This window comes from Ricinus communis, chromosome 10, assembly GCF_019578655.1.
Source record: "Ricinus communis isolate WT05 ecotype wild-type chromosome 10, ASM1957865v1, whole genome shotgun sequence".
Taxonomy (NCBI): Eukaryota; Viridiplantae; Streptophyta; class Magnoliopsida; order Malpighiales; family Euphorbiaceae; genus Ricinus; species Ricinus communis.
The window spans coordinates 14,078,755-14,101,471 of NC_063265.1; the positions used below are offsets into that span (position 1 = coordinate 14,078,755).

The window sequence follows — 22,717 nt, forward strand, 5'->3', positions numbered from 1 at the left end:
TGGTCAAGTGAAATCTAAAATCACTAGAAAAACACACGCACACACAGGACACAATTACAATTTACAATTCCTAATTTTATTTTCTCTCGACTCCCAAGCCTCCACCCTCGACACCAAGTGGTCATCTCTTCTCTTCTTCTTCAAGTTGGATTTCACTACCTGAACTGCAGTCATCTCTTCAACCTCGTTGCTCCTGCTTGCAACCTTGTGCAAAGGACTTAATGGAGGACTAGGGACGCTTCTAGCAGAATTATTGGCATTTGCTATTGTGTAAGAGGAAACCGACCACGTCTTTCAAGCTATTTTTACTGGTGCTGCAATTTATGTTATAGGTGAGTTCCAACTTCATATAACTGCAATGTTTTCCTAGAAAACAAGTCTATTTTGTGTAGTAAAACCCTAAAAGTATGCTAATTTGACAGAAATCAGCAGCACTGTAAGAATTACAAATGATCTTCGTGAACCAAGCTTATCTTTTAATAAACTAGCTAATTGCGAACTGAGCAAATAAGCTATACGCCGAGTTCAACTATTTCCAAATGACTCTTGAACTCCATTACAGAAGCTCGAACTCTTTGCCAAAGTTCGGCTCGGCTCTGTTACATTCCTACATCCAGCTCTCTCCTTTTTTTGACTTTCCTCTGTGAATTCCATTTTTATTCTCTTCTATTAAAGATATTTTATTTATTTATTTAATTTTAGAAACTCTTTATAATGTAATGAGAATCTATCAATGGAAGGGGAGGGATGATAATATATGTATATATGACTTTGCAGAATACGCAAAATATAGTATAGTATCACGCTAGTTCCCTCTCTTTTGAATAACAAGAAGAAGAAGAAAGCAAAAAGGAAACGGAGAGGAATATGATAGAAGAAGAAGAACAACAACAACAAGAAGAAGAATCAAAAGGAATAGCACGTGGGGGACCTATCTTTGTTCCTAATTTGGTGGGGCCTCTCACTAGTGTTCCTGACTTTGAGTCTGCTCTTCTTCATGAACTCCAGGTTTAGCCTTCCTCTCTCTTTTTTCTCTTTGCTTTCATCTTTTAAATCGTGTTTGTTTTCACTAGTCCACTATCATTTGCGTTTTTCAGGATTTGAAGGATCAATTGTCCTCAGAATCTTCTCCATCTTCACCTCCCAATATTCATCATCATCTTGATATTTCGTATGTTTTTCCTCTTTCTTTCTTTCTAATTTTTCTTTCTATTTCTTATATCAATTATAACCATTTCAATGGTCTTAGGGTCGATGAAATTAAACTTCTGTGCGATGAAGATTTGGTTGACATGGCCTTAAATGATACTCCTTTCACTGTATGTTTCTTCCTTTCAATTTTTTCGTTTTTACTTCCTTTTCTTTAAAAAAATATTATTAAATTTTGCCAATGCTTTATGTAGGAGAGTAATGGAAGCTGCTTGCGCTCATCCAATGCAAGGTCAGTATATAGATATGCTTTTCCAATAATTCTGTGTTCTTCACCCTGTTTCTGTTTCAAGATATTGGTCTGTTGTGTCATTGTAGTTGTTAGTAGTATCTCTTTCTCTTTTCTAAAAGTGTTCTACTTTTTTTTTTCCCCTTAAAAAGCGAAAATGATAATCTTAAAGTTTCAAGTAACAATAACTTACATTTGGAAAGATCTGGAAGAGGTAGGGATTCTTCCCCTCCTACCACAGGAACTATTGTTAACAGGAAGGCAAGGAAGAGAAAATTATCTCCAAAGCCATCTGATGGATCTCATGCTCCAAACACATGTAATGGAGCTACCAGTAGGAAAATTGCAAAGAAGAGAAAAGGAAGGCAGACAAATAAGCATGTTATTGACGTACATTCCCTCTCCTACTACATTTAGTTCTCACCTCTTTGCTGTTGCTACTGATAGATTTATTTCTCATTGGAAATGCCTAATAAGATATGCTATATGAACTGTGTAATTGATTTCTTAAGTTATAATGTCTCTATTCATGTTATGAAAATACATTATCTTATTTTCTTCTCTTATGCTGGTGGCCACTCGGCACACCTACCTTAGTATGGTTGATGCATTAAATTGCTATTCTTGGATGACCAGGAGAATTGCCTTGCAAAGGTCAGTGAACTGTTGAAGTTAAAAGAAAAGCAGCTCCAAGAAAAAGCAGCATCCGGACTCTATGCGCTAAAGTTTGTATAAGGATTTAAGTTTGCAACTCTGTGTAATTGATGCATCTCCTCTGCTGCTGTGCTTACTTTTGCCTCTTATTTTGTCACATGATAGTTGCAAGATCAGCAAAAGTGTTAATCCATCTTTGGAGAAAACTGAAAGCATGAAATATCTCAAGTCTACATATTTTGAGAAACAGGTAATTTCAAGATTTGTCTACTCATATTTTCTTTTGTTGATTTCCAAACACATACAAACACATTATTGGTTGCCTGTAATACTTTTAGTTTGTTCGTTCGATCACTCATAATGCTTAATTTTTTATTTATTTGTTTGTTGCTTTTCTTCAAATTACCAGCAGTCAAAGCCTCAATATGTTCAAGAACACATAGCTTTGCAGCATCCAGAATTTGTTCTATGCATCGAGGTTTACCACAACATACGAAACTGGATAAAGGTATAGCTTTCTATTCTTTCGTTTAAGTGTTCTCCGAGTAATTTAACTCCTCTATATCTATTTTATTTTTCTTATTGGTTGTAGTCATGAAGGTCAATCGATCAACAATAGTTTATGCAGAATTTAATCCTCACACCAAAGCCAACTTCCTTTTATCATAGAGTTTTGTATTTAGAAAATTGTGTAGCCTTCTACTGTGCTTTTGTTTTGTATTGGCTCAGAAAATAACCAATCTAGTGGTGTCTGCAGATTTTTTCCATCATATTATTAGATTAAACTTGTATAATAAGAAATCAAGGCAGGGAGCTTTTGAAATTGAATTGCTGATCTTAGATTTTGCTCAACTATGGTGTCTATAGTTTGAGAGCTGTGGAATCTGTTCTCTGAAAATGGAAAGCTGGAGCAGGTATCTGTAAGCTTTTTATGCTACAGATTCTAGACAAGTTTGATCTTTTAATGCGGAAGCTAGTTACTGATGCAGTTGTCATCACAAGCTCAGGCTTTTATTTCAGAAGTTCTTCTGCAAACTAGTGCAAGGATGCTATATTTTTGAAACTTCAGAAATAGAATAAAGGCTTTTGTTTGCTGAGTTAGAAGGCGCATCCATATTCACGTCCGAGCCCTATAAAGTCAGGGGCCTGATTCCAGATCCGAAGCAGTAGCCACTGAAGAAGGAGCAGCTTATGCCTTTGAAGCAATAGGATATGCTTTTCCTTTCCTTTCACCCTTAGGTTTTCCCTCGGGGATTCTCTTTCCTTTCTCTCTGTCTACTGGGACTAGCCCTAGCCTTTTGCTTTTCATATTTCATTGTCATCTTTCCCACTATGACCATATGATGATGCTTCATCAGATTCATCTGTAGTCCTTGCTTTCATTCGGCTCCTTGCTGACTGGCTACTGGAAGCAGATCGGTACTTGCTTGTGAACCATGATTGGACTTGCATGGAATCAGAAACAGAATGGATTAAGATTCTCCGGAGCACTTATTGAATCCCCGAATGTCCAGAGAGAGTTGGCTTTTGAAGCTGTTTTTAGGAAAGTAGGGAAAGTTGTTAGTAAGGGATCAACCTACACCACATCCTTGGCTCACTGATCCATATACTAGTCTGATTCACTGCAGTTATCATCATATGTATTTTTTACCTAAAAGCTTCCTTCTGAACTTCTTGTTGGGATTTCTAAGAGCTAATTCTACACTCTATTTCTTTTAGAAAATTTTCATTTTTTTGTTGGTTGAAAACATCTTTCCACCTGCTCAATAACCAATCTGTTATGAATCTCAGTCTTGAAAGCTTTCTATTCAAAATGGAATGAAAGCAAATCCTTACAGAAACACTTTTTCACTTTGGAAGCACTTATTCAGACTGTATCTTTTACCTTCGGGATCTTATAGATCATCCAAATACGTCGCACATCCACCAGAGTGGTCTTTCTGAATGTTCACATATATGCTGTGAAGCACTTTTTCATTCAGTAGAAATAGGTTCTTTCGCTGTTCGCTGGTGGATCAATGCCACAGCTTGCCCTCTCGGTTTTCCTGACAAAGGTTTCCTTGGGTACCGCGCTTGCTACTAGACTAACAAAGTGGAACAATAGACGTTCCACTTGTCCTCTTCCTTGCCCTTTTCAGAGGAGCCTTCTTCGTATCTACCCTCACTTAAAATGTTTAGTTCCAATGAGTATTAAGATTTCCTAGTTTCTCCTTGCAATCCCACATAGAGCAGTTTCCTTTAGAGTCTTCCCTTCCTAAAGCCTTTCTAACTAAGCTCTATCTTTCTAAGGTGCTTGGAGATCCAGTTTGAATGAAATATCCCGTTGAAGTGGATTCTTTTACCAGGCCAGTTTCTAGCCTTTACAGCTGGCGTAACAGTAGTGGCATTCTCACCAACCTTCACGGCAAGATTTCTTCTAGATGAGATTATAAGGTAGGGCTATATGGTATACTACTCATATATTTCTTCATGGTGAGGATAGATGATAGTAATATAATATCACAGTGCTCGTAATAGAGCTAGGTCAAGAGTCAAGGGCAAGTGCCTGTAGAAAGCCAATTCAAGAAAGTTCTTTTATTATAGCATGGCTCACTCTTTCTAAATAATGGGGAAGAGGACTGAAACATGCCACTGAAAGACTCTACTGAGACAAAGATGGGCTGTCAAGAACGTAGAGGAGATAAGATAGGCAATTGGTCAGATCTAGTATGGATCGTACATGGACGATAGTTATGCCTTAGAATAATTTCTATTTTTCATTTCTACTTCATCAGATAAGGGAGCTAGTGGGTTTCAAATCAGAGCAAAAATACCTCTTTCAGCCAGTTTTGTTACACCCTGGTCAGCCTTTCATCTCTTTTGTAAGACGCACAGTGCGGCAGGGGAATAAGGAATGGCGTCCATGATAATTGCGGACCTAGAAGCAAAAGACCCATCCATTTTCATCATCCCAGCCGATGAGGACATAATACTAAGTATTTTCATGCATTTTCGAGTAAAAGGAGGATTAATAATTCTATCCAAGCTAGTTAATGATGGGGATTGGCTATATAGTCTAAGATATTTCAAATATTTTTTACACCTATTTCCTATTTTCATAAACTACAGTGCGAACGGGCAAGAAAGAGCTTTTTCAGCTTGATCAAAAGTGATTGTATAATTGAATAGTAGAAGTGCTACTCAGTAGTAGAAACTTCGAGAGACAAACAAAGAGGGGCCTCTATCAAACCTGCTAGTTATTATTGTAGAAACAATTATACCCTTTTTAAAACTGAAAGATGAGAATAGGATCTTATTAGCTCTTCCAGATCTATGTAGACTGAGGATGGATTGAGGGAAAATTATTTGGGAATAATTGCTCATGTTTCATATGTGAAATATGGAAGAAAAACACATTTTCACAACTTCACCCTCTGGGTAATCAGATGCTTGGAACTTGATATTACAAATATTTTTCCAGAGAATATGCTAGACTCACCAATATAGCAACCTGTTGATGGCTCTTCTTTGAGCACAATCTCCAAGTAAAACACTTTTTGTATAAAGAAGAAATACAGTTCTGTGTAAAAAAAATTTGCTAGTAGGATTGCAAAGTAGATGCTTTATCCCGAATCAGCATTATAGCATGCCTATGATGGCTCTTTTCATAACACAATATTCAATTATAAAACGCTTTTAATGTATATAGAAGAAATACAGATATGTACATGAAATTTGTTTTTTGAACAGGATCCTATAATTTCTAACTACATTCACATTTGATATATGATTACTGTAAAGATCTCATGCTTTTTTAGGAAGAGTTCTCAGTGCTAATTGTTGTTCTCTTTAGTCTTTGTGAGGGCTATTAATGGATTTGCTCATACGGATTGGTATATATTATATTCTTAAAATTGAGTTCAGTTTTCTGAGGACATTCAGGAATCCTTCATCTCTCTCTCCCCCCATCTCTCTACTTTCTTCTCTTATCTCTCTCTTTTCTTCTGGTGAGGGTGTAGGATATTCTCAGGGATGAGCAAGTTCTTTTTGGGTGTTGAGTTGATTTTGCTCCCGTTTTTCTGTTCTTTCTTGTTAGGCATTACCTTATCCTCTTTAATATTTTGCTCTTATTTTTGTCTGTTTACATCTGATTTATTGACATCATTCTGATGTACCATAGACACAAGAGTTCTTGGTCCTTGGAAGACAAATGTTGACTGAATTGAGGGACAAGATCTATTGCATGACAGACCAGGTAATGGAAAAGGCTGGGCAGCATGATCCATCTGGATATTTTCTTGTAGAGGTAAGAAGTTATATTCTTCTTAGTTTGGTTTATCAGTGTGTAAGTTTTACGTAATCGAATGGAAAATTGTGTAGGATGTGTTTTGCAATGATTTGAGGGATTCATCCGCAATAGATTATAGTGAGCCTATATTTGATTGGCTTAGCAACTCAAAGGATGATGCTCTTAGAAAATGGGAATGCATAACAGGTGGTGAGTTACGAAGAAAGCAGAAAGCAGTCCTGGGTGAGTTGCCATCTTCTTGTTTGCCTCAATTCAGACGTGTGGACATGCAAAAGACTCGGTTTTGTGACTTGAGATTTCGGCTTGGTGCAGGGTATCTCTACTGCCATCAGGTACAATTTGAAATGCACTTTCTAGTGTTAGAACCAATGACTACAGCTTCTAGCAAGTCTCAAATGCAGCATCTGATCTCTGGATGAGTCAGGAATCGTGTCTGGCATAGCTGATGGTGGTTATAATTTTAACAATTTATTTATTTTGTGTTTGGGAATTACTTGGTACAGGGAGACTGCAAGCATACCATTGTTATAAGAGACATGAGATTGATTCATCCGGAGGATGTACAGAACCGGGCAGCCTATCCAGTTGTAATTTTCCAATTAAAACCACGAGTCCGTAAATGCAATGTTTGTGGAATATTTAGAGCCAAGAAGGTGACAGTGGATGACAAATGGACCCCACATAGTCCTTGCTATTTCTGCAACGATTGCTACTACCTTCTTCACTATGAGAATGGATCATTATTGTATAGTGATTTCTCGACATATGACTATCTGCAGGACCTGCCTGCCTAAGTGCAGTAGTTCTACAATTTGAGGGGTTATAATTGCAGAGAGTAGCTACTGATATCGACTTGGGTTTAATATTAGTGATAAGAGCAGTGATTTTCAGAACAAATTGTTTGATTTTCTACTCTCCATGCTACTGGATGTGTTTGGATTGAGCATTATGTGGTGGCTACTTGGGAATAGGCATCGCATCCAAAAGCCGAGGTGGGAACATGTATATTTTATTCTTATTTTGAGGTATAAGTAGATGATGTCAAAACTCCACTAGAATATTTTGCAAAGGATGTGTGCAGTAAGTCCTGAAAGTATGATCGTACAACTCTTTAGTTTAGTTACATCTATGAATTTTATCAACACACTCAACTGGAATATTTTCCCCCCGGTGTGAGCACAGCTCCCAAGTTGGAACTATTAGGCAATATGACTGAAATCTCGTGGGTCTGGTATATTTGTGCATACATTTGTTTCTAGGGCAACGTTTTGTTTTGCATGATTCAAAGTCTATAACCGTGCAAATGTTTAGCCCATCTTCTAGCCATGTAAGGATCATGGTAATCCCAACTCTCAACGCTGCTGGTCCGCCCGCCAATTATGTTCACATCCCTCCCTGCAGGAGCTTCTCTGCTGGTGTCATGGGGTTCCCTTTTTTCCGCTACACTTACTATAGTTTCTCCAGTTATGGCGCATTCATCATTTCCATCTTCAACGTAGCTGTATCCTACAAAAACATGTTCACGCTCACCTAAGTCTAACAGAATTCTCCTTTCTTCATTGCCTCTTAGCTCCCCAAGCCTAATTATCCTGCCTTCTTCCCCGATTCTCAACTGGACATCTCTAATCACACCTCCAAGCAGCCTAACCAAGAACTCTTCGAATTCATGCATGACAAATCCATTTGATGTGCCAAAGCCAAATCCTACATGAAACCGATGAATTGGAAATGGAATTTGCATGTTGAAAGTGTGATATGATCTTGTTGGACTGTCGGACAGATGCAAGAGACAGGACTGTGGATTCTTGTGGGCACGATCTTCAAGTATCTTTATCCCTTTCTTCAGGCCTTCCATTGGGTCTGCTTGCCCCATGAAGAAAAGACGGTCGATAACTTGCAGTGCTGTCCGCTTGCCATAGGACGTCATGCGTCTCAAGGGGAACACTCGGGCTGCAAATGAAGAATAAGTCACAACAGCCAAACGGTCAATTGGACGGAGGGAAAATACCACTAATGCCATGGACTGCTTGACAAGCCTCAAATGCGGTCCGTTGGGGCTTGCTACCAGAACCAAGTCCATAGCTCTTTGTTGTATTGACTTTACAGAGAGATAGGCAGCAGCAAGTCTCCTATTTGAGGTGTATGAATAGGGTGTTGGTGGGTACGAAAACAATGAAGAGGAGGAACCTGTTATGTGGTGGGGATGTTGGTACTGTGTGCATCGATGACGAAAGGGTAGTGGTGGTATTGACACAAGGGAGAAGTCCAGGCGTGGATGACTGGAAGTGTCGTCAGGTTCTATGGGGTCATCATCATTGTAACGGGCAGAGCGTAGGAAGGAGCGTCTGTGGACCCGGAAAGTGGCAATGGAGTCATCGAGAATTTGAAAAATGGGATCAGATTGGTTGCAGGAGAGGGAACAAGGTGGGTTTAGGTTGCGGGGAAGCTGGGTCCAATGGGCACGGCAGATGGGGCAGGTAACACTACCATGGCGGACATTGGATGAGATGCAAGCAAAGTGAAATGCATGAGAGCACTGGGCTGTGAATATAGCCTGGCCTGGGCTGTTCCCCGTGCTGTAACTCAGAGCTTCCAGGCATATTGCGCACAAGTTCTGCTGCAAGATATAAACAATTAAAAAAAAATAAAAAGAAGGGTTAATATTCCAGCCACTAATTACATTTATATGTTCTGTATAAGCTGATGACCTTCTTCCCAGTTAGCATGCCTGACAAGATTTTGATTGTGACATCATTTGCAAAAGTTAATTATGAAATACCAAGAGAGGTTGCGGAAGTGTATTTCTAGTTAGAGCTAGTCTCTAAGCAATATATAGCAGTTGATGGAGTGCTAAGAAAGATTGCCCTATCAAACTCCCAATATTGTGAAAGATCTAGATGCCTTGGTAAAATATTTAAAAACAAAAATTAAAATGAGAGTAATACATGGCAATTTTATCTCAAGGGAACTATGGTGGGATGTTATGGTACGTTAGTATGGTTATAATATGTAGTAATTATTATTAGCACCATACATGAGCAGGTCTAAAACACAAAATCAAGAGGGTCACTTGATGGCAGCTGTAGCTTTGTCCTTGGGAAAAAGCAGTTGATTTGAAAATGAAAACAAGGTGAGAAAATCTAAATCTTGAAATGCAAATCTCAAGAGGGACACCCTATTTGATGGCATCAATAAGTTAGGAAATATCACTTAAAGCTAAACTAAAAGAGTGGCAGAAGCAGTTGAATATGGACACAATAATTTGTGGTAGGAAAACAGTGACAAGAAATCATGTGATCTGAAACACCTGCTGGTGGGTGGGTAGATGGGGACCTTAAGCAGTGGGATATGTGTAATAATGGGAATTTGGAATGCGGTATCACATGTTTAGAGATGGGTAGAGCAAAATTTACACCTCCCTCCTATTAAAAAAAATTTAAAAAAAAAAAAAGAAAAAAAAAAAAAAGAAAATCCTTTCCTTGAAGTGGTATTGCAAATGAGCAAATACATACATATACAAAATATAGAATAGAATATGCAATAATGAAAAGGGACAAAAAAAAAAGGGTAGATGGTCAAAGTTGAGAAGAACGTGAACATTGGATTCCAGAAGCAAATGCAATGAATGATTCCAATGGAGGAGTTGGAAAAGCAAACAAGGGTAGCCAGCCTACCTTAGAAGCCACGTTATTGTACGTGTCATTGGTGAGGGATTCAGCTTCCTTTAGCTTTGTGGGAGACATTGCAATAGAGTCCGACCCCTGTTTATAATCATTAGTAATAAACACACAGATGTTAGAAATTTTTACTGTTTACAGAATCTAGGATGTGTCCTCAGAAATTAACTTGTGAATTTTGAGAATGAGAATGATGGATGGATGGATTGATTAAGAAAGAATATCCTGAAAGAAATTAGAACTGTAAATGAGAAAGACACATGCTTTCTTTCTTTCCTTTTTTTCTATTTCTTTGAAGAAAACAAGAAAAGGTTTGAATGTTGATGCAGAGAGTGATAAATAAGAAAGAAAGAGACTTACATTGAAGGATGAGGAGGAGGAGTTGTCAAAGGAAAGAGCAGGCTTTCTAGAAGAAGAAGAAGAAGAAAAGGAGGCGCAAGCAGCCACCACCATCTTCCTGGCGGCCTTTCTGAGCTTTGAGGACGCTCCTCCCATCCCCATTTTATCAATTTCTCAGGTATGAAGTTGATATAATAGTATTAGTAATTAGGAATTAGGAATTAGGGAGCGGGGCGGGGCGGGCCTTAGCTGGGCTGGCATATAAACACATATATATATGCCAAGAAGCTGAAATTAAAAGTGCAGACAAGTCTCTGCAAATTGTTCAGCAGCTGCCTGCCCCTTCACTTCTCACTTTTTCTTATTCTTCTTCTTCTTTCTTTCTCACATTTATACACTGGTTGTTGGTAGTATCATCTCTTTCAAAGTTTCACCCACAAACTATCACTTTTCTTTTCTCTCTTTTTTTTTTTTTTAACATTTATATTTGTGACCAGTGACTGACTGCACTCCTTTATCATTATAATAATGACTCCACTCCCAAGCTGCTTTTTGACTTCCACTTTAAGCTACCTTCTACTTTTTACTTTTTTATTTCTTTTAATAATTTTACCCCATTTTATTGCTTTTCCTTTCCTCTTTCCTCCTACCATTCTCATATTTTTGAACATCAAGAATAATTCTTTAAAAAAAAGATTCAGTTTTTCCACTGTCACTGTGATGCACTGACAACATATTCTGTGCTTTCTTTTTATTTTAGTAATTTATTTTGATAATGAGAACTATTAGAACGTAGAACATCAACTCGTGATCATTCTCACTTCCAATTCTTGATTCTTTAAAAAAACTTAAGATTTCGAATTAGTAAAGTAAGTTGATTTCACTGCCACAAAAACTAGAATAAAAAGAACTGAGCAGCAACTGTTAGAAGGAATTTTACAACTAACTAACATAATAATAACTTGTATTTAAAAATAAAATAGAATTTTTGAAATGGGTGGTGGTGGACCATGGCAGTGACAAAACCCAGAAACAAAGATGGGGCCTTTTCAGACTTATGGTCTTATGTATGGGGACCATCTTCACACCCTCACCCTCACCCTCACCCTCACCCTCGTGATTAAATTTGTTTTGTATTGGTCCCTCCACATTCTTCTATTAATTACCCACATTATATTATAATTTTTATAATGAGGCTGATTTCGGATCATATTTGATATTGTTGATTAAGTCAGTCATGTTTGATTCTTAAATAGTGAAAGAGACAATTTTGAGTGAGTTTGTTTTTCTTCACACTGACAACATAGGGTGGTTTTTATGATATTCAAATCAAGATTCTAGGTGTGTTTGCTTTTATTCTTTTTTAACGAAGCTAGAGAGAATTTAAGTCCAGAGCCCGGGAAGGAATGATGAGGGTACATTTTTCACTTCTGCACACTCCATTCCATGCATCCCTTGAGAATTTTGATGATTCAATAATGTACTGTGCTGTAGGGAATAAGAGATTTAACAAAAATAAAAAGATAACGAGAGGAAAAAGAAAGAAAAGAAACGAAAAGTAAGAGAAGAACCGTTGGATTTGAATTTGAAGTTACTGAAAGTGAAAGGAAATGGATATGTATGATTGCTTGGAGCCTTCGGCCAAATGGGGCTTTTAGCTAAGCTTCCAAAAAAGCTGGTTGCCGCCAAAAACATAATACTTTGGAATCCCATTTGAGCATTCAAAAAGGCTTTTTCTTCTGCCTGGTCTTCCAGAAAGCATTAGAAGCTCACTGTAATCTTTCTAAATTTAATATATACATGAATGTTTGAAAATAACAGAAATATAGCAAGTGGCCGACTGTATAATTATATATAGGTTTGGTCTGGACATATCAGTAGCTAACAGGATTTGCAGAAATCTGCCTGATTTTAGGATTTCTTTTCTTCTTCATTTTTTTTATCTAAAAAGCTGTGGTCCAAAATCTTTGGCTTTTAGTTATATACATCACAGCACATAAATCAAATCCATCCTGTAATATCACAATAGCAAGGTTTAGATAAATTAGTTACGAACACTAAATCAAAAATTAGATGTTTGATTGGACTTGACATAATTATCAGGGGTGTTTGATATATTTTTTAGGCTCAAGACAAATTTAGATGATGTGGTTGGTTCAGCTCTTCTTTTCCAGGAATATATAATCCTATTGCACATCCAGTACTAGTGTACTGTGCCTTGTTCAACTACACCGCACACATGCAATGCTCAATGACTAAATGCTAATTATTCTAAGTTTGTAATTTTGTTTGGTGGGTGTGATAAAATAGTTAATTAAATTTATTAAGTAATAATGGAAGAAATGAGGTGATTCACACTCAAAAATGTCAAAGAACAAATTCCCACAAGTTGGAAAAGGACAGATGCAATGCAGTAAAGCATACTATTGACAGTATTGATGGATTACAGAATCTCTCCTTCATACACTGACAACAACTGGGCTTTCCTTCAATTAACCATCTTCATCAAAAGAAGAATTTTTATTTTTCTTTTTTCTTTTCTAAAAAAAAAAGAAAGCTTCATGCTGTCCTCAGGCATATTGCTAGCCTACCACTACAAAAGCATAAAAGAAAAAAATAAAATAAAAGGTCATTGTGTTTGACCAAGTCAAAGCCAGTACTGTTAGAAAAGGGTCAAATTTAGATTTTAAGAATGATGAGCAGCTGCACAGTAACCTACCTATTTTCATGTGTCCTGTGTATATGTTGAATCATTGGTTTGCTTTTTGTTTGGGGGTTTTATATGTGTTTTCGGATTGAATATTCTGCAGGAAATTGAATAGCATTGTCGTAGTAATAATTTAGGAAGAAAGAGTGCTTCCCCTTTCTCACTCCCACATGTCCCTTAAAAGAATTTGCATCTGTCCATGTCCTATTCATATTCAATATTCAATATTCATGAGGGGGTTGGACCTGTTAAAATAAAAGAAGCCCTAAATTGTATGATAACACACATGAGTGTTGAATTAATGCGCTTCCTTCCGTTGCAACGTTTTAAACAAGAAAAAATAGTGGGCGGGTGTTTAATAACACTTTAAATAGGGCAGAAAAAGACGATTGCCTCCTTATTTGATTTCTTTTTTGCCTTTAGACTTTGATTATTAAGTGAAGAGAAATTTCAATGTTTTGGACCAACAGGAAAAAGGCTTGGCAGCACTGCACTGCCCAAGTTATCTGAAATGAATTTATATACCACACAGAACAAGCAATTAATGATGGTAGAAAACAGATAGTTCCCTTGGCAATGGCATGCATGGTCATTCCTTCAATTAGGAAACACTGTCTACTGTTTACAATGAATGAGTAAGGATATGGTTTTCCAGCAGAAGCGTAGCGATACAGACAAAAGTCAAAAAAAGGCAGAAATTTATTCTGCAGTAGTAGCATACTGCGTACAACTGCAGAACCACAGGGAATAGTTTGCTTTTTATAAGTATTAAGATGTTGAAACTGTGATTGGGAAGTTATAATATCTATATAACAGTTTCTCAACTTGTCTCTTGTTTTTCTTTGTTGGATGAATTAGTGATGCATGGATCTTCTGCATGTTCCATTTCCAAGTCTGGAATGGGCTTTTGGAAAGATGAACAGCTCCACAAGTGGCTTATTTATATATAAATATATATCATTGTCTTATCTTTCTTGTTTGGGGTTGTTTGATTAAAGAAATATACATGTATATGCAATGCAGGAAATTTATTTTTATAGCTTTCTGTTTGGCGTATCCCCTAATGCAGGAACTTTAGTTTAATAAATACTTTCCTTTTCTCACTCCCCGGTGACATACATATGCATGTTCTATATAATGCGATGTCCTAATCATTAGGAGTTGTAAACCATTGAAGCCTGTCCTGTTAGAGAAGGAGAAGTTAAAAAAGAAAAAGAGAGCCATGGTAATATACAAATAAAAGACGACATGCTCTTGCTTCTGTTGCAAAAAATTGTTCAAAAGAAAAAGAGGGGACGTTTATTGTAAAGCAGCAGAAGAAAGAGCTACTGTTTTCCAAGATATGAAGCTACAGTTTACATAACATATAACCATAACCAAAACTGAGCCAGTTCCTGTGATGGGAACACATGCAAACACATTATTTGCCTTTAGGTTAGACGCACACAGAGAAAGAGAGTATTTGCTTCTTTTAGGTGGGACATAGCATAGTGGAAGACGAAGTTGTCATAGACTAGCTATGGGTTTTGGGCCCTGTAGTTGCTATGGGTGTTACTTCTGCATTGCGTGTTCCATTTCTAAATCTACAAAAAGACTTTAGGCTTTCAATTGATATTTCGAATGTGTGGTGTGGGGATGAATTATTTGATTTCTGATATGCGGTGTCGCATTATCTATCTAAAATCTGGCCAACCATCCAACCCCATGGACAACAACAAGGACAAGTTTCACTCCTCAACGGGTTCACAAAACCCAAAATTAATAAAGAATGCAAACTGTTGAATCATCTTATAAGCATATATACATGGCAGCTAATATTTATTTATTTATATCATGTCAGGATATGCATATAACAAGAGGGTCCACATCTTTTGGCTTTATGGATTGTTCCAACAAATTTCCAGTTGTAACCCATCACAGATTCATTCATTCCCCGTGATAGTGATAAAGATAAACAACCGCCAACCATGGATTATGCAGCCGATACAGCATCAAATACTGTACTTAGTTCATTATAATTTTTCACAAACACAAAAATAATTAAAATAGAAAGCCAAGTAATTAATTACCTTAGAAATTGACGAGATGAAGAAGAAAACACAATCACAATAGTCCCGTAAACAATTTACCAAGGATTCCGCAGATTTGACAGAGAGCTTTTAGATCACTGTTCCGGTTAGCCAAAGGTGGCGATGGAATTCCTTTGAAAGCAGCATCACAATCAGTAGCAGCACGGGAAGCTTGGTTAGCCAAATCAGCCAACTCGAAGAAAGTCTCGGAGTTCAAGTCGTTGTCAGCCATCGCAAGAAGAGAAATAGCCTTGTTGTAATTGCGGACGCATCTTTGGAGAGGCTGCTGGTAATGGTCATGGTGATTCTTGAGGAGCTCAGAGATGTGGTCTCGAGTGGAGGTGGCATTGGCGTATGCTAATCCTACTGAAATAAAGGCCAGTGTGTATTCATCCGCATCCGGAGTACGTGAGTCCGAGTAAAGAGAGTTGACGCAGAAGGAGTAGCTGGAGGTTTGCTGGCAGACCTTGTCTACGAGTTTAGTGGTTGCACCAGCAGCATCAGAGTGCAGGATAAGAAGCAAGAGAGAGATGAGGAAGAAAGAATGACTGCTCTGAGCCATTTTGAGGAATGGGAATTATTTGTAAGGTATTATTACTTACTAAAAACAAACAAGCAACGTTTGTATGTTATTGTTGGAAGAAGAAGAAGTCACGTGTATTGTATTGCGCTTTCAAGTTAAACAATGAAGTAATTTACCATTTACCATATTATCTATCTTTCTATTGTGCTGCGAACAGTGAATGTTCTTTTGTTGTCTTTCATACGGCAAGTTTACAGCCTCAGTCAGATACCTAAAACTAAGGCTTTAACCTCCACAACCACAAGTTAAGCTCAAGATTATATGTTATCTTGGATATTAAAACAACTCGAGAAAATGAAGGAACTCCTGTCAACCTAATAGCAATCACACAACCTAAATGCCCTTTCAAACTGTCAGTCCAAACCATTCATATTTATTCAGAGTTAGTGGCACCTGCATATTCAAGAAAAGGAAACAGAAGGGTCTCGATGTGCCATATAATCAGAAACGGACGGAAGAGATTAAACAAGCAATATCAGATTTGGCATCTATATTTCACATACACTAAGTCAGCTTCCACTCACCACTGCACATGACATAACACTTGAATTCTTTTTTCTTTTTTTCCGCTATAAAAGTAAAAATGGAATTCAACTGTGAACGCTCCTCTTGGCCCACTAGCTTGACTTTGGTTCTCCTTCTAGACTTGAGAGAATAAAAAACAGAAGGAAATTGCACGGAAGATGATAAGGATGATGGAGGGATGGAGGGATGGAATTAGATAGCTGCATCAATTAGGTATTTGCATATCATCCCTTACATTATAATGCTAAGAAGCTGCAACCATGATATATAATATATGGCAGAAGCTGTGGTTTCATTTGTTGTAGAAAAGCTTGGTAATCTCCTCATTGAAGAAGTAGCATCTCTCTATGATGTTCATGAGCAAGTGGAGTCGATGGATAGGGAGTTGACTCGAATGCAATGCTTCTTAAAAGATGCAGATGTGAAGCAGAAGAGTGATGAGAGGGTAAATAATTGGGTTAGGGACATAAGAGATATCGCCTATGAAGCCGAGGATATCATTGACACCTTTGTCCTCAAGCTAGCGTGCCAAGGAAGAAGCCCTGGGTTACTTAGAAGTTGCAAATATTGCTTCACTGATTTGCCAGCTAGGCATGAACTTGGTAAAGAAATAAAAAAGATCAAGGAAAGAATTTCTAATATATCCATCAGCAGAGTTACCTATGGGATTGAAAACATCTGTGGTGGGGAGAGGGCTATTTATGTGTGCGAGAAGCTGCGCGAGCGAAGGCGGTCCTCTCCTCATGATCATGATGTTATTGGATTCAATGAAGACATTAGCGCGTTGGTAGCAAGATTGCTCAACCAAGGGTCACCCATGAGGAGTGTAATTTCTATTGTTGGGATGGAGGCCTGGGGAAGACTACTTTAGCCAAGAAAGTATATAACTGCAGCGATGTTAAGAGGCATTTTGATTTGTGCGCTTGGGTTTATGTTTCTCAAGTTTACAAAGGAAGAGAGCTTCTACATGAGATTGGAAGAAAGGTCTTGAATATCAACAAGGGTATATTGGCTGCAATGAGTAATGGTGATCTACAAGAGAATCTTTACAAGGCGATGAGCAAGAAGAGGAACTTGATTGTTATGGATGACATATGGAAGATTGAAGTTTGGGATGACTTGAAAGCCATCTTTCCTGACGTCAATAATGGAAGTAGAGTGCTGTTCACTACTCGCATTAAGGAAGTTGCTGCTTGTGCTGATCCAAGGACCCCTCTCCATGAACTGCGCTTACTGAGTGATGCTCAAAGTTGGGAGCTTTTCACAAAGAAAGCCTTCCCACTAGAAGCTGATCCATTTGCTTGTCCTCCTGAATTGAAGAAACTGGGAAAATGGATTGTTGCCAAATGCGGAGGCTTGCCCTTCGCAATTGTCATCCTTGGCGGCCTTTTATCTAGAAAAGAAAAAACCACTAGCGTTTGGTCCAGGGTGCTACAAAGTGTAAATATTGGCTCTCAGTTACAATGACATGGCATATCACCTGAAGCCATGCTTCCTCTATTTCGGTCTTTTCCCTGAAGATTATGAAATTCCTGTAGCTAAGCTAATTTTATTCTGGATAGCTTAAGGATTTTGTCAGGATACTGGGTGGTACGAAGGGTGAGGTTGAGGAGGTGGATTCTATTAGGAATGTTGAGAGTCTTGTGGTCCCTATCTCAGAAATTGAATGAGGCAATAATTGAAGATTCAATGGCAGTGTTCTTTTTATTTACAATCATGTTATTTCGTTCTATTTTCAGTCTTTGTTTTCTGTTACAAATTCAGCTGTTGTGACAGCTAGATATTTTGTCTTTTGCTCAATTAATCAACTATATGAGGAGAATGTAATGACAATGTAAAGGGCAGCAGATTAATACATATATTCTCTCTCTATTTTCTCTCTTTTCTCTCAAATTCTCTTTTTCTCTTTCTTTTTCTTCTTCTTCTTCTTCTTCTTAAATCCACTTCTGGTTTATCTTCCCCATTAAAGTCCATATATGAGCTTGGACCTTGACAACGTGGTATCAGAGCAGTCAAGTCCTGAGGAACTAACTTTAGTTTCCATTAGATAAATGGCAAGAAAAAGTAAAGCACCTGCAACTGTGGCTACTCAGCTCTAGACCGTCAAGGAACAGGTTACTTGTTTGGATCAATATAAGGAGAATCTTAGATCTGAGATTTTTGACCACCTGAAAATTCATGAGGTGAAGTTTCAGGAACAAAGCAATGTTCTACAAGCTATGCAGCAACAAATGGCACAAATGATGGAAATGATGAAGTCATTCAATACAGGTAATACTTCCAAGCCCCCACCTCCACCTCTTCCACCAGAGTCTACTCTAAACATCAGCAAACCACCAGCCACCCAAAAAGTCCTTAGCATTTCTGGTTCTAACAATTCTTCAGGTAAAGGAGTTTTACCTCCACCTGCACCTAATCTTAGCCATTCTTTTGGAGTTGATAAGGGAAATAGCTCTAGTTTTGTGAAATATGGAAGTAGGATGCCTAAGATAGAGCTTACACAGTTTGAAGGAACTAATCCAAGATTGTGGATTGGGAAGTGTGAAAGGTATTTTTAGTTGTTTTCAATTCCGGAGGACCATAAGATTGATTTGGCTTCTCTTTACCTAGGAAAGAAGGCTGATATATGGTTCCAAGGGTGGCAGGCACAACATCTTGAAAGTTCTTGGATCAATTTTGGAGAAGAGTTATGCTTGAGGTTTGGGGAGTTAACTATGGAAGATGTAGTAGAGGAATTTAACAAGATTAAACAAAAGGACACTGCCATTGAATCTTTAATATTGCCTCATTCAATTCATGAGATGGGGACCACAAGACTCTCAACGTTCCTAACAGAATCCACCTCCTCAACCTCACCCTTCATACCACCCAGTATCCTGACATTATCTGTGATTGAATACCAAGAGAAGTTTGAGGAGTTGAAATCCCTAATGCTCAAATATCACCCATAGTTGGATGAGCATTATTTTATGTCCAGATTTATAAGTGGACTTAGTAAGGAATTGAGACCCTTGGTAAAATTATTTAAGCCTAATTCCTTGATGCAAGCTTGTGAGCAGGCAAAGTTGCAAGAGCTTTCCATTCAGGCCATGTTAAGAAACAAAATAGCATTGGGAATACAAGGGCTGTCACTGTTACTGTGCCTAAACAGCAGAAAAACACTATCAACTCTACTCCAAACCCATATCCTAAATATCCCTTGAAACCTGAAAATACTTATACTAACCCTGGTAGTGCCATTGACAAAAATACCTTCATTACTAGAAGAAATTCTGGACTCTGTTATAGGTGTGGGGATAAAATTTTTGCAGGGCATGTATGTAAGCCAAAGCAACTGAATGTAATCACTGGTACAAATGAAGAGGAGGTGGTGGAAGATAGTTCCGAGGAAGAACCATCGAAGGAGATCTTAGATAGTGTAGAGATTTCTTTGCATGCAATCAAAAGGACTGAGGCTGCTAATTCACTTAAGATTAAGGGTGAAGTCAACGGCAAAAAGGTAGTAATACTCATAAATAGTGGCAGCACTCACAAATGGGCAAAACATGATTAGTAGATACACTTGTGAGCAATTCAGGTGGAAAATGCAAGAACATGAATTTGATTTCAATTTCAGGGTTCTTAAGTTAGGAGGTCATGACATGGTGTTAGGTGTTGATTGGATGAAGCTTCACAGCCCAATGATCTTTGACTTTGCCAATATAAAGATGTCCTTTAAACTTTGGGCACAACAAGTGGAGTTGATTGGAATGCTAGAAAAGGCTGCTTTGAAGTCCATTACCTGCAAGCAATTGCAAAAGATGATTAAGAAAGGGTGGCACAATGTAGCGGGTAACATTTTTGTTGTCACTTGCACTTCCTCACCATTTGATGCAGGGGATAATTTGGGCAGCCTTGGTGAGTATCATGCCATTAGAGAATTCAATGAAGTTCCAGATGAGATTTCAAGGTTGTTTGAAGAGTTTGATGAAGTATTTAAAGAGCCCAGTTCCCTTCCTCCTATGAGAAGCCATGATCACTCAATTTCCTTAAAACCAAAAGCGGAGCCAGTGAATATCAGACCATATAGGTATCCTCATTTTTAGAAATATGAGATTAAGAGGCAGGTTTCTGAGATGCTTAAGACAGGTATAATTCAATATAGTACCAGTCCATTTGCCTTTCTAGTGTTGCTTGTCAAGAAAAAAGATGGAACTTAGAGGTTCTATGTTGACTATAGATAGCTTAACAACGTTACTGTCAAAGATAAGTTTCCTATTCCTATTGTGGAGGACCTCCTGGATGAGCTCAAGGGGTCTAGATATTTCACTAAGCTGGATTTGAGAGCAGGTTATCATCAAATTAGAGTTAAGCCTGCGGATGTGCACAAAACAACCTTCAAAACTCATCAAGGCCATTATGAGTTTTTGGTGATGCCATTTGGGCTTACCAATGCCCCAGCAACATTTCAGGCATTAATGAACCATATATTTCAACCTTATTTGAGAATATTTATGCTGGTCTTTTTTCATGATATTTTTATTTACAGTCCAACTCTGGAGGACCATGTTCATCATTTGAGAATAGTTTTGCAGGTTCTCAAACAACATCAATTATTTGTCAAGCAATCCAAGTGCTTTTTTGCTCAACACAAGGTGGAATATTTGGGGTATGTCATTTCCCAAGAGAGAGTTAGTACTGATGAAAGCAAGATAGAAGCTATGAAAGACTGGCCAATACTAAAAGATATCAAATCGTTGCGAGGGTTCTTAGGTCTCATAGGCTATTACAGGAAATTTATAAGAGGATATGGGGTCATTAGCAAGCCTTTGACTGAATTGTTGAAGAAGAATGCATTCATATGGAGTGATAAGGCAACAGGGGCTTTTCAAACCTTGAAGTCCACAATGTGTCAAGCACCAGCTTTAGCCTTACCAGATTTTACAAGGCCATTTGTTCTAGAGACTGACGCAAGCGGCAAGGGAATTGGAGCAGTGTTGATGCAAGATCAACAGAGTATTAAGTTTCATAATTAAGTCAAAAACATCTGGAAGCTTCTGTATATGAGAAGGAATTAACGGCAATTCTTTTTGCAGTGACCAAGTGGAGGCATTACTTAGGTAATGCTCATTTCATAATTAAAACAAACCAAGAGAGTATTAAGTTCCTACTTCAGCAAAAATTGCACACTTATGTGCAACAGAAGGGTCTGTCCAAGTTATTGGGGCTTGATTACAGTATTCTCTATGGAAAAGGGGTAGAGAATAAGGTAGCTGATGCATTATCTAGGAAGGGTTGGCCAAAGAGCAACATGGAGAGCTGTTAGAATGACATTTTTGTGGTTAATCCCCAATGTGCTCAAGAGGTAATTAATAGCTACAAGGCTGGTGATTTCACTCAAGTCATTATTAAGGCATCACCGGCCAGGAATGGGTAGGCTTAAGGCCACCGGTAGTAAGCCCCGACACTCACCGACTTAAACAACCTCATCTCAAATTAATATTATTAAAACCATAAATTATCTTAATAGCCACATTCTACATAAATACTTCCAAAACTAGGAATTACAACCATACATCTACTATTACTACCGGAGAATCTAAGATTTACCATTTTACATACCAAATCAAATACATCACCCGATGATGAAGGAATAAGAGTCATGGAGAACTAATCACGAATCTGAAAAAAAACATAAATGGTCGCCTAGAGTGAGTTAAAATCATACATCTAAAACAGTTTCAAATATCTCAATGTCACATTCATTTAATTTTAAAATAATTAATAAATCGCCTTGAACCATACGTGTCATGTTAAAACATATGTGTCATGCCATGCTTAAACAAAATTTATTCCACATGCAATGGTACTTCAGTAGAACTCTAATCCCAACTCTAAAATCTCGATTATTTCAACACTTATGTCTCAACTAACCTCAACTCTATCATCTCAAACCTCTCATTCCAATAGGAGAGCAAAGCTCGACCTCAGGACCTTACCGGCCTTAACTAGCCTTTTGGCTCTCTTATCCAATAAGATGGCGGAGAGCAAAGCTCGACCGGACCTTACCTCCGGTCACTTAAATATCCAAATAAGAAATCTAATAGCCATTCGACTCTCTTAATCCAATAAGACGAGAGCAAAGCTCGACCGGGGACCTTACCTCCGGTCACTTAAATATCCAAATAAGCCGAGCAATGCTCGACCGGGGACCTTTACTCCGGCAACCACACTCTACTAAGCCCGAGAGCGATGCTCGACCAGGCAGTCCTAATCTTTCTTTCTCAAAATCTTTACCTCTTTACCCTTTTCTTATCTCTCTCATATTATATTGGACACTCATCCAACTCCTATGTTCTCTGTAGTCCCATCCTGAGTCATCATGCAATATTAAAATTGGTAATAAAGGAAAAACATATTTAAATAGTAATTAAAAGCATCATGCAAATGATAATAAT

General features: G+C 37.9%; 3 protein-coding genes, 1 long non-coding RNA gene and 1 pseudogene across 12 annotated transcripts; 3 read left to right on the forward strand and 2 right to left on the reverse strand.

Annotated features, from left to right (window-relative positions):
- Window positions 1–66: 66 nt before the first annotated feature.
- On the forward strand, window positions 67–7,473 carry LOC8283329 (snRNA-activating protein complex subunit). 5 transcript variants are annotated; one of them, XM_015722977.3, is made up of 13 exons: window positions 67–332; window positions 778–1,008; window positions 1,098–1,171; window positions 1,250–1,319; window positions 1,404–1,441; window positions 1,591–1,828; window positions 2,075–2,163; window positions 2,258–2,342; window positions 2,502–2,600; window positions 6,252–6,377; window positions 6,452–6,602; window positions 6,693–6,712; window positions 6,884–7,473. In XM_015722977.3, exons 2-13 carry the CDS (start codon window positions 868–870, stop codon window positions 7,172–7,174), a joined length of 1,422 nt encoding a protein of 473 aa, XP_015578463.1. In that variant the 5' UTR covers window positions 67–332; window positions 778–867; the 3' UTR covers window positions 7,175–7,473. The 5 variants fall into 5 exon arrangements, with proteins under 5 accessions (XP_015578463.1, XP_015578460.1, XP_015578459.1 ...); XM_015722974.3 differs by having other exon boundaries at window positions 69–332; window positions 2,505–2,600; window positions 6,452–6,712; XM_015722973.3 differs by having other exon boundaries at window positions 70–332; window positions 6,452–6,712.
- LOC8283327 (probable E3 ubiquitin-protein ligase EDA40) lies at window positions 7,413–10,558 on the reverse strand. 2 transcript variants are annotated; one of them, XM_015722972.3, is made up of 3 exons: window positions 10,418–10,558; window positions 10,055–10,141; window positions 7,413–8,994 (listed from the first exon to the last, which is right to left on the reverse strand). In XM_015722972.3, exons 1-3 carry the CDS (start codon window positions 10,556–10,558, stop codon window positions 7,663–7,665), a joined length of 1,560 nt encoding a protein of 519 aa, XP_015578458.1. In that variant the 3' UTR covers window positions 7,413–7,662. The 2 variants fall into 2 exon arrangements, with proteins under 2 accessions (XP_015578458.1, XP_002525234.1); XM_002525188.4 differs by having other exon boundaries at window positions 7,413–8,997.
- Window positions 8,991–10,938, forward strand: LOC125371356. The gene is made up of 2 exons (XR_007217667.1): window positions 8,991–10,085; window positions 10,387–10,938. It is a non-coding gene; the product is annotated as an uncharacterized LOC125371356 (long non-coding RNA).
- A 2,761-nt stretch (window positions 10,939–13,699) lies between these two features.
- Window positions 13,700–17,064, reverse strand: LOC8283326 (cell wall / vacuolar inhibitor of fructosidase 2). 4 transcript variants are annotated; one of them, XM_015722980.3, is made up of 2 exons: window positions 15,173–17,064; window positions 13,700–14,281 (listed from the first exon to the last, which is right to left on the reverse strand). In XM_015722980.3, exon 1 carries the CDS (start codon window positions 15,732–15,734, stop codon window positions 15,207–15,209), a length of 528 nt encoding a protein of 175 aa, XP_015578466.1. In that variant the 5' UTR covers window positions 15,735–17,064; the 3' UTR covers window positions 13,700–14,281; window positions 15,173–15,206. The 4 variants fall into 4 exon arrangements, with proteins under 4 accessions (XP_015578466.1, XP_002525233.1, XP_025014206.1 ...); XM_002525187.4 differs by having other exon boundaries at window positions 13,700–14,286; XM_025158438.2 differs by lacking the exon at window positions 13,700–14,281 and adding an exon at window positions 14,377–14,686.
- Window positions 16,555–18,152, forward strand: LOC125371378 (annotated as a pseudogene).
- The last annotated feature ends 4,565 nt before the right edge of the window (window positions 18,153–22,717 follow it).

What these genes read in the sequence shown, in the direction of transcription:
- LOC8283329 (XM_015722973.3), top strand. Translation starts at nt 868, where the DNA reads ATGATAGAAGAAGAAGAACAACAACAACAAGAAGAAGAATCAAAAGGA. An exon ending in TCCGGACTCTATGCGCTAAA is followed by an intron (nt 2,164 to 2,257) that starts GTTTGTATAAGG and finishes GTCACATGATAG; the next exon opens with TTGCAAGATCAGCAAAAGTG. An exon ending in CTGGATATTTTCTTGTAGAG is followed by an intron (nt 6,378 to 6,451) that starts GTAAGAAGTTAT and finishes AAAATTGTGTAG; the next exon opens with GATGTGTTTTGCAATGATTT.
- LOC8283327 (XM_002525188.4), bottom strand. Translation starts at nt 10,558, where the DNA reads ATGGGGATGGGAGGAGCGTCCTCAAAGCTCAGAAAGGCCGCCAGGAAG. An exon ending in CCTCCTCCTCATCCTTCAAT is followed by an intron (nt 10,142 to 10,417) that starts GTAAGTCTCTTT and finishes GATTATAAACAG; the next exon opens with GGGTCGGACTCTATTGCAAT. An exon ending in ACAATAACGTGGCTTCTAAG is followed by an intron (nt 8,998 to 10,054) that starts GTAGGCTGGCTA and finishes TATATCTTGCAG; the next exon opens with CAGAACTTGTGCGCAATATG.
- LOC8283326 (XM_015722980.3), bottom strand. Translation starts at nt 15,734, where the DNA reads ATGGCTCAGAGCAGTCATTCTTTCTTCCTCATCTCTCTCTTGCTTCTT.